Source organism: Aegilops tauschii, chromosome 5 (assembly GCF_002575655.3).
Source record: "Aegilops tauschii subsp. strangulata cultivar AL8/78 chromosome 5, Aet v6.0, whole genome shotgun sequence".
Lineage (NCBI taxonomy): Eukaryota > Viridiplantae > Streptophyta > Magnoliopsida > Poales > Poaceae > Aegilops > Aegilops tauschii.
The window spans coordinates 582,131,493-582,142,258 of NC_053039.3; the positions used below are offsets into that span (position 1 = coordinate 582,131,493).

Genomic DNA, 10,766 nt, shown 5'->3' on the forward strand with positions numbered 1-10,766 from the left:
CTAATAATGCATTGTAGTTGAAGGTGACTCCTCCAGCTCCCAACAATGCAATGAAAAGCATTGATGCGGCGGCAAAAGTGGTGAGATGATGATATAGAACTCTAGTGTGCATTCCATTTTTGAGTGGAGTACAAAGGTGTCTTGGTCTGTACTAAAAATGAGTATCAAAAAATTCATCCGACTGCTATGTTTTTGTAATAACTCGCTTGGAAGGAGATTTTCATGTCTTCACTCTCTTGAAGAAACAGGTTATGATTAAGAACACACTTGAATACTTCACGCTCTAACTTTCACTTCGTCAATGCGACACGCACTAGATCGGGTTTAAGATCAGCTGTTCATTGGGCATACAGTTGCACTCATGTGGCATGTTAGCTGCTGGTTGAATTATTTGATATTTAATTTTAGTACCGACCAAGATACCTTTGTACTCTACCCACCAATGGAACTCACAGTAGATTTCAGTATCATCTACTCACCAGTTCACCGATGCAATCATGTTTTTCATTGCATTATTAGCATCTACAGGAGTCACCTTCAACAACAATGCATTATTACAGGGTACAGACAAAGACATCACACCGTCGTCAAATGTAGATACATTATTAGATAGACATGTCTCGCCACCATGCATGTCCCCACGGCTGCTATCATGTTAAATAATTATGTTATAGCTATTGCACCAACACTCTCTGAACTATATATTGCACATATTATATATGTTAGTGAAACGAGACACAAACAAGCCTACACATTCAACCACATAGGTTCAAATATCTAATCCATTGATAGTCTATTTTAATAATCCAGATTTCAAAGTTTTGTTAAATAAACATGTCTTAGTTGGTAACATTCAAGGTTTTTCTTTATTCCGGTTTTTTGGAGGTAGGCACAGGAAAACCTGTATCTGGAAAATATCAGAATCTTCGGCTATTTTTGACCAAAATTTTTAAGTAAGTTTCTAATTCAATAAATTTTAGGGTCGAAAGATACTAATTTTAACTTAGCACGTATGCAATTCGTTTTCAACATGTTGAGCTATCTCTCCGATGGTCCCACGGTCGAGCCATTTCGGCCGCAACGCTCGCTATTTTATTTTCTAAGCTTAAATGATCCTAAAATAATATAGTTTTCACAGCGCGGACTCGATCGTGCGCCCTGGAGGACATAATGTTACGTGTTCTACCAACATGACACATTCTGGCACAACCCCCAAAAAACAGAATAAGAAAACCATCCTTGTAACGAAATGAGACATATTTATTTACGCTAACAGTTAAATCTAAAGTAGTAAAATTGAGAACCAATGGATTAGATATTCTAACCTATGTAGATGAATGTGTTGGCTTATTTGTCTCTTATTAATAATATATAATAGGTCATATATAGTTCCGAGTTTGTTGATGCAATAGGTCATAAATAATTAATTTACATGATATCAGCATGGGGTTATGCAGAGAGGTGAGACGTGTCTATCTAATAATGTATTGGCATCTAAGTGCGTGATGTTTTTGTCCGTATCCCCTAATAATGCATTGTATTTAATGGTGACAACTCCAGCTCCCTACAATCTAATGAAAAACATAAATGCATTCGCGCAACTAGTGAGCGGATGAGCTAGAACTCTAGTGTGCGTTCTATTGGTAGGTAGAGTAGAAAGGTGTCTAGGTCTGCACTAAAATTGAGGATCAAATAATTCATCCGTCTTGTGTGATTGGTTTAATAACTCGCTTGTAAGGAGATTTCCAAGTCTTCACTGTCTTGAAGAAATAGGTTATGATTGAGCACACAGTTCATGTCTTCACTCTCTAACTTTCTCTCTGTCTACACAACACGAACTAGATCAAGTATAAGTTCAGCTCTTCACTGCGCATACAGATGCATCCATTGTGCATGTTAGCAGTTGGATGAATATTTTTGTACTCCTTTGTAGTACAGAGCAAGACACATTTGTACTCTACCCATCAATGGAACCCACACTAAAGTTATAGATCATCTGCTCACCAGTTGCATTGATACATTGGTGTTTGTCATTCCATTGTTAGTAGTTGGAGGAGTCATCTTCAACGACAATGCATTATTAAAGGATATGAGCGAAAACATCAGACCCCAGTCGGATGTCAATACAATATTACAGAGACACTTATCACCTCTCTTTGAGCCCCCACGTTAATATCATGTTAATTAATTATATATGAGCTATTGCGCAAGCACACTCGGAGCTATATAAGACCTATTATATATTACTAAAATATGAGACAACCAAGCCAACACATTAGTCCCCATAGGTTAAAATATCTAATCCATTGATTGTCAATTTTAACGGTATCGATTTAAAAGTTTACGTAATTAAACATTTCATGGTTGGTTATAAGCAAGGTTTTATTTCTTCATTCCGGTTTTTTCGAGGTAGGTCCACAAAAGCCGGTTTCTGGAAAGTTTTGAATTTCGGAAAATTTCACCTGAAATTTTCAAATAAATTTTAGCGTCAAAATATAGTACTTTTAACTCAGCATGTATGCAAAGTGCTTCCCTTTCTATTGTTCAGCATGTTGAGTTATCTCACCGAAGGTCGCGCATTTGAGCCATCTGTGCCGCAATGCTCACTATTTTATTTTTCTAAACTTGGATAATGCTATTGAATAAAGTATTCATGCGGACTCGATCCCGTGACCTGGAGAACATATGGATACATGTTCTTCCAAGAGTCCACAATCTGGCCCAACCCCAAAAAAGCGGAATCAAGAAAAAAACTTATGAAACCAACACTACTACAGGTTCAAAAACAGTGGCATAATATCTATCACCAAACTACTGTACTAATGATATAACTATGGCCTAACCACAACTAATATAAATATGATATTGAATAAATCAGGGCATAACCAGGAACCCTATAGTTAATAGTTGGCATACACAGGAAGCCTAAACCCTGGCATTTGAGCAACACTATATCCAGGGCATGAACCGAAGATTATAACCAAGCACAATAGTAGCATGGTAAAGAGCCAAAGACAGAAGAAACCCCAATCTGAATTTCTCTTTATGTATACGTTTCCGTAAAACAAAACTAGTAGCAACCATCTGATGCGCACAAATGTAATACACGTGATAGACGCGTCAACAGCAATTCCAAAATGAGCTACCATCTTTTCTTTAAGCTGCTGCGTCGGGAAAAACCTGGCCAGAACCATTTTTTTACTTTGACGAAGCAAGAACAAGATACAATGCAACGACTACAAGACGTAACATGTAGCACATGATGTATGCACAAGAAAGTACATGGGAACAAAGTAGAGAACCGGAACGGGCTATGCGAAGCCACACCACGAACTTAGCAGCCGACTCCACTGGAATAGACTGAGAAGAGCAGGATGAGTGTGCTCGGGTTAGTTGGAAGGACACCCGAAATCGAGACAATGAAGAGGTAGAAGCCACCCGCTTGCTCAGCGATCACATTTCATCGTGAAAAGCTAGGAGAGTTGCAACCCCCGTCGAAGGGCATCCCATGGTGACTTCTTCCAATACCCACAATGACAGACCACGGTGGGAGGTCCAGGGGAGAGGTCGGCGAACGAGGGGTGAGGCAGACGTATCGGCCACGCTACCGCCAATGTCATTGTATAGGGGAAGGGCGCCAAATGTAAATTCTACCATACGCACACATTCACTTGAATTCAAAAAAAAATTGTAAATTTTGAAATTTATTTGAATTCTTGTGTACAGCTCAAATGGCTGGAATATTTGATTGAAATGTAAATATTTCGTAATCTACTGAAATTATTGTAATTCAGTGAATTTCATCGTCACATATCTCACTGAAACCGCACACTCCATGTGGGAGGGGACTAAGCGTTGCACGTGCCATACCGTTCATGGGCCTTCCAGAAATTAATTATTCTATATCATAAATTCAAACATATATATATCACGTCTCTCGAAGCAACAAGCAGCCAACAGGTTGGTTATCACGGCACTTCCAATAAGTTGTCGGCCATGGAAGGGTGGTTTAGCTGGTGTTTCATAGGCGTATCCACGATACTAGCCCTCTGGTTTCTCAAGTTCTTAGGCGGCAAGAGCAACCCCAAGAAGAAGCAACTGCCTCCTGGGCCATGGACTCTTCCTATCATCGGCAGCCTCCACCACGTTGTTAGTGTCCTCCCACACCGCAGGATGAGTAAGATGTCTCGCCGGCATGGGCCATTGATGCACCTCAGGCTAGGCGAGGTCCCAGCAGTGATCGTCTCCAGCGCCGAGGCGGCGGCACAGGTGATGAAGACTAACGACCTCGCCTTCGCAAGTCGGCCGCAAGGCCCGTTGCAGGATATCGTCGGTTGTGGCGGCAGGGGCATCGTCTTCGGCTCCTACGGGGACCGGTGGCGCCAGATGCGCAAGATCTGCGTCGTGGAACTCCTCAGCTCTAAGCAGGTGAGGCGCATGGAGGGCATCAAGGCCAATGAGGTAGAAAACCTCCTCCGTTCCATCACCGCCGCGGGTGCTACCGTCAACGTCAGCACCAAGATGGCGGCGCTCAGCAATGACATCGTGGCGCGGACAGTTTTCGGCGGCAAGTTCACACAGCAGGACGAGTATCTCAGCGAACTGGACAAGGTCATCAAGCTTATTGGCGGCTTCTGCCTCGTCGACCTTTTCCCATCCTCACGGCTGGTCCGGTGGCTAAGCAATGGAGAGCGCCACATGAGGAGGAGTTACGGCCGTATCCAGCATATCATCTCTAACATCATCGAGGGGCGCAAGGCGGCGCGAACAACCGACCGCCATGCCTGCAGCACCGATCATGAGGACCTACTGGGCGTGCTACTCAGGCTGCAGGAAGAGAACTCGTTATCCTTCCCTCTAACCACAGAGATTATCGGCGTCGTTATCTTTGTGAGTACAATTTTTGCAAGTATCCATAATAACTTTACTGATTGGATATTTCGTACAAATTTTTATGTTGACTTGAATAAAAGTTATAACTGACCGGTCCAAGCAATATAACGGGAAAATATTTGGAATTAATATATGGACCATGTCCTCCAGTGAAGCGGTTTACCTACGGCATGTGGATGACTTGATTAATCCAAAATACTGCATCATCAGACTGTAGGCATGCAAAGTATAAATTCATCACGTCACAATTCAAACAAAAATATGCATGACTTTTTTTTCTTCAAAAAAACAAGTTATACTGATGAAATGGTTTATGTTTGCATATATATATATATATATATATATATATATATATATATATATATATGTCATATTTTGTTTCAAATCTTTATTTGTCTTTTTTACCTTATATACCGTTGTTTCTAGGACATTTTTGGAGCTGCCACCGAGACCACAGCAACCACATTAGAGTGGGCTATGTCAGAGCTCTTGAATAACCCTGAGGCTATGGCTAAGGCACAGCTAGAGGTCCGGGAAATGCTAGGTCAAGATCGACATGTCATCAAGAGTACCGACCTTAGTGAGCTGCGCTACATGAGGATGGTCATCAAGGAGGTGTTTAGGTTGCATCCTCCTGTTCCCCTCCTCATCCCAAGAGAGACAAGAGAGGACTGTAAAATCATGGGCTATGACATGCCTAAAGGAACTAATATCTTTGTTAATGTTTTTGCAATTTCCCGGGATCCTAAATATTGGGACAATCCTGAAGAGTTCAAGCCAGAGAGGTTTCAGAACAACAAGGTGGATTATTATGGGACACATTTTGAATTCACCCCTTTCGGGGCTGGGCGAAGGCAATGCCCAGGGATGTTGTTCGGCACGTCAACCGTGGAGATGGTCTTGGCAAATCTTCTCTACCACTTCGACTGGGTGATTCCCAACGGGCCTACTGCAGAGTCGGTGGACATGTCTGAGAATTTTGGTATCACCTTAAGCAGAAAGTTTGACCTGCAGCTGATAGCTATTCCATATCCACGCTCCAAAGCTATTTCCATATAGACGTGGCAATGATATAGTAATATGAATATCTAGCACCTTTACCGAACCAGAATATCTCTCACTGTAAAAGTTGGACTATCAGACTATTTTTCATATTATTTTGGGTGATATTATCTGTATAAAATAGTATCTCTATCAAAATATTTGGAAGTACAATCTGAGCAAGTTTATCCGTGAGTCAAGTTTGATATATGCACACCTCTTGTACAGATTTGATTTTTGGTGACTTCCGTCCTATAAAATGGTGAGAAAATACACAAGTTTTTCACAACTAACTTGTAGCTAATATAACTGAACAACTCATGACTATCACTAGTGTTTTTATAATGTCCCGTCATAGTTATGTTATCCGTATAATCAAAACTGGCAGAGCATGTTAAAAGTAATGTAATAATTCATCGCAACATACAAAAAAATTGAATGTTAAGAAAAAGTAGTGCTCGTGAAATCAGTCATGATTATTTGCATCGTCAATGGCCGGCTTCATATCCTCGTCATTGGAGGAGGACATCCCGGCAGCGGTTGCTGCCGTTCATAGCATCTCCGACCCCTGCCCGCTACCATTCCACACAATATAAGTTTTGATTTCGCTCGCGGCCCACGCCACCCGAGATGCGTGGTCATCGTGTTCTCCTCAGTAGCTCCCAGCGGCAGCCCAGTGCCGCTGAGATTGCGGACCTCATCGCAGTGCCTCACAACGGCGACCTAGCACCGCAAGGGTAACCTGACCTTGTCGACACACGGATGGACAGGTCACCATAGAAAGTTAGCTCGCTGGGTAGCCCCCCTGTTGATCGGGTGCTGCAATGCAAGCAAGGAATAACTACAATACATGCATCCATGTTGTCTTCTAATCAAAGGAAACTATGATCGATAACATAATAATCGACTTGCACAAAGGCGGCAAAGAATGCTCCATTAATTTTAGAATACAAATACACTATAGTGAAAGTCATAATTTGAGAATTATATTAGACTAAAGCCAGTTCTCAATCGCAACCATTTTCTTATCATTGCTTGAATGAGTATTTACACTTCACATCTATATTTAACTGGATGTAAAAATGGTCTTGCTCACAATCGCAACCATTTCCTTATCAGTGCTCGGTCAATTTTCAATGTCCACGCAAACATAGATGTCGATTGTAGCACCCTGATTGGTGTCCCTTTTCCTTTTTCTTCTTCTTTAGTTGGTTTTTCTGCTTTTTGTTCTGCCTCTTCTGGAATCAACTCTTATGGACTTAGCAGATCTAGAAATTATTAAAACCCATCTACCCTATTTACTATTCACCTGCAAACATCTCAACTTTTGCTCATATCTCAGACTTAAAGAAGTATATTCTTTTTCTAAAAGAATATGTGCTCTATAGCACTTGAGTTGTGAAAAAACTAACTTCTCTGACTATCCATAAATCGTCAAATAATTCTCATAAATTCTTTGGGTCAAATATACTCCAGAAAGATCCCTGGCCCTCCTAGGAACTTTTGCATTTGAGCCCCTCCTCTCCCTTTTACGTTCTATACCCTTTTTCAACTTGCACAGCAAGTACCAGCTAGAAGTGTGCAAATGAACTAAATATTTTCCTAGAGACTCACCTTAGAGGCTGAACCAACTTCCCCAAAGATCACAACCAGGCCCCAGCTAGAGGTATTATGTAATTGGTACACCGCAAATACTACATACCCAGGAACTTCTAGAAAGATCAGTTGGTATCCCAATCCTCTCCAAAGCGAGTGCCAGCTACCCACACGTCCAGTGCATCACCCCCTAGCTACTGGACAAGGTTGGGACCACCCGTGACTATCCGGGCCAAAGATGCCTTGCTGACCAGGGGGTTGGTATGCTAGAGCGCGAGCTCTGCGCATTACCCTGTCCATGGGCACACGAACAATGCCCAGCAAAGTGCCCTAGGCCCTAGTGCCACGCACAACCCCGCCCTCGCATGTCCGAGACCCCACCATGTCACATTATGTCATAAATCAAAGGAAGAACTTCTCCGCGGGAATGTGTCGATGTACGACCTTTGCTGCGGCACGTTAACTACGTAGAGTGGGTATCATGGAATTTTCGAGGCGATGAGGCATTTCTCTATCCGCAGCATATCTTTATGAAGTCTCCTTAGATCTCCGAATCTGGCCCCTAGCGTTGCTTCAGGTAGGATTGGTTCACCGGGGATATGCCATTTTGCCGCACCGGGGATAGGTATATGGTCTTGAACCCGAGGCTGCTGAGGCGGCTTGATCATAGAAGCAGCTTTGTTCCCTTTCCTCGGTCTCTTCCTATGCTTCTTTGGTACTGGAAGGTCGTCTATAATACGTTCAGCCTCCGGAGGCGGCAATTCAGGCACCGACTCATGACGCTCAAACCCTGAGTAGGCGCCAGTATTGAGACATTGTTGAGTGTCATCGTCATCCTCATCCTCATCTATGGCGACGTCATCAGCGACTAATGGAGCCTCTTCCCCACCCCGTCCGCTATCACCCAGCATGACAGCCGACACTAATTGGGTAGGTAGGTGGGGTGTTGATGTTCATACCTAACTTCGTGCTCGTGGGTGTGCTCCCGGCCACCTCCAGACGAAGCAGTCTTTGGCCACAACAGGACCCACCCATTGAAACCACCAAGCCGCCGCAGGGTCTCGTCGTCATCCCCCCTAGTACCGGAGGAGCCAAATTCTCGTGGCCCGGTTTGACACTGGCCACGGAAACCTTGAAGATGTCCTGGGGGATCGGCCGGCCATGGAACAATGGTTCCTTCGACTTCATTATCGTCGCCTTCCCCACGTGCACCTTCTGGTCGCCGATGGTGTACAATATGGTGCACGGGGTTATGTCGGCCTGCAAAGACATGTCTGCGACGTGAGACGTCCGAAAAGGCAACGGAAACGGGAGATTATACATTTATTGAAGAGGGCCGGTGTGATAGATACCGTGAGGGCGTCGAGCTCAGCCAAAGACGAAGCAGGTGCGGGAGCCGGTGTAGGAGCTGGTGTGGGAGCCGGTGCAGGAGCAGGTGCAGGTGCAATGCTAGTCGAGCTGCTCCCGAAGAATCAGCAAGGGGAAAGTCCGCTGCATTTTTTTCTGGATTTTGCCTGCCCCAACTGAGAACGGCCGGCACCAAGACACCTGACATATCTGCAACCGCCTGTTTTGCGTCAGCGTATGCTCTTGCGACTGTCTCAGTTGATTTCTTCTCAACCGCAATCTCAACTTTCTTGTTGATGTTTTCTTCATCTGACCTCCGTCTTTCCTTTCTCTCATCTGTGGTCTCACGGTAGTACTTCTTCCACGTGGAGCCGTCTCCGACACCGTGCACACGTCCATACGACGGCCGAGTCTCCACCGAGAGTCCTTTCAACATGTTCAACGCCCGGTTGAATGGGCTGTCCCACTTCGGCCTCGCCAACGCTTCAGACGGCGAGTCATTTTCGGCCGCAATCCTGTGCTGCTCTCTCTACAAAAGGAACAAGCATCGTTTGCAAATATGACTAAACGTGCAGTCGAATTGATCAAAAACTAAAATTGCGAGCAGTCTCATGAACTCCGTCGTGACCGGGTCCGTCTCGAAAACCTTCTTGACTGGGACCCAATGGTGTCGGGTCCTGAGGACGTCACGCTCCTGCGGTACGGTGAAGTCCGCCAAGGGGTCTAGGATGCCCAGAGTTTAGCGTTCCGCGTCCTCCTAGGCCCATATGGACCTCTTCCCGCTGTAACCACGGCTTCCGATGTGGTGGGACCCCATGTTCCTCTCTTGAAGCCCCTTCATGTACTTCGACTTCTTTTTGGCAGATTCGGCCTCGCAAGCCGCCTTGAATATTTGAAACTGATCTTCCATGATTGTCGGATTATCCTTTACAATCTCGGAGTAGGGTTCCGTTTTCTTGACGATCCGATGTTTCACCCTTGCTTTCCAGGCGGCCAACGCATCGCTAAACTTGGTCATGGCGTGTTTGTTTATCTTCTTCATTGCCGGGTCTTCATCTGGATTTTTATATTCCTTTTCATCCCGGCCCGGGAACAAAAATATCTGGTGCAACTTATTTAGGAGGGAGGGCCTCATATTATTTATCTTATGTAGTTTCTCATCGTTGATGGTGGCGGTTGTCCGTAGGATACAGCCTATTTGATTGTCGTAGCACGCGCGCGCTTCCACAGGCGCTTTTGGCTCAAAAATGCCGTCGTCCACCTCGGTGACCACCAGTCTAGTAGTCATGAGCTGGTTTGGGCGCCGTTGCCTATTTGCTTTTGGTTCTATACCGGCTCCGCTAGTCTCGGCGTCGGTCTCATTCTCAGCGCCGGTCTCGATGCTGGTCTTAGTCACATCGCCGGCCTCAGTTTCAGCGCCGGTCTCGATGTCGGTCTCAGTCTCCGATGTGACAGGTGGGCCCAGCAACATCAACCGTTGATCATCGGCTTCCCTAAAAAATTCATCTGCCGCCAGGTAGACATTGTCGCAATCACCAGAACCCTGTCCTTCATCGTTGCTAGCGATGTTTCCTACGATTAAATCTAGTCAATTAATTCTAGACCTAATAAAATGAATAATGACATAAAAAAAGTCCTATGTTTTGCAGGAACGTTGACTCCTTCCCAGTGCGGCAAATCCCGGACACTCGATATGTCCTAGTTTGTAGCACAAGTCATGCCGAAATTCATGGAAAATTTCGGCATGACCTTTGCTAAAAAGTGGACAAATCGAGCACCTGAAATTTTCCAAAACAGAAATGAATCAACATTCCGGCAAAATATAGGCCACTCGGCTTCATTCCCTGGAAACAGTGTTCAAATATCCATCTTCGACACCGCAACACATC

At 44.5% G+C, this 10,766-nt stretch overlaps 1 protein-coding gene across 1 annotated transcript; it reads left to right on the forward strand.

The window, feature by feature from the left end:
• Positions 1-3,957: 3,957 nt before the first annotated feature.
• LOC109784326 (desmethyl-deoxy-podophyllotoxin synthase) lies at positions 3,958-6,129 on the forward strand. Its single transcript, XM_020342922.4, has 2 exons — positions 3,958-4,890; positions 5,320-6,129. Exons 1-2 carry the CDS (start codon positions 3,997-3,999, stop codon positions 5,950-5,952), a joined length of 1,527 nt encoding a protein of 508 aa, XP_020198511.1. The 5' UTR covers positions 3,958-3,996; the 3' UTR covers positions 5,953-6,129.
• Positions 6,130-10,766: the final 4,637 nt, after the last annotated feature.

What these genes read in the sequence shown, in the direction of transcription:
- LOC109784326 (XM_020342922.4), top strand. Translation starts at nt 3,997, where the DNA reads ATGGAAGGGTGGTTTAGCTGGTGTTTCATAGGCGTATCCACGATACTA. An exon ending in TTATCGGCGTCGTTATCTTT is followed by an intron (nt 4,891 to 5,319) that starts GTGAGTACAATT and finishes CGTTGTTTCTAG; the next exon opens with GACATTTTTGGAGCTGCCAC.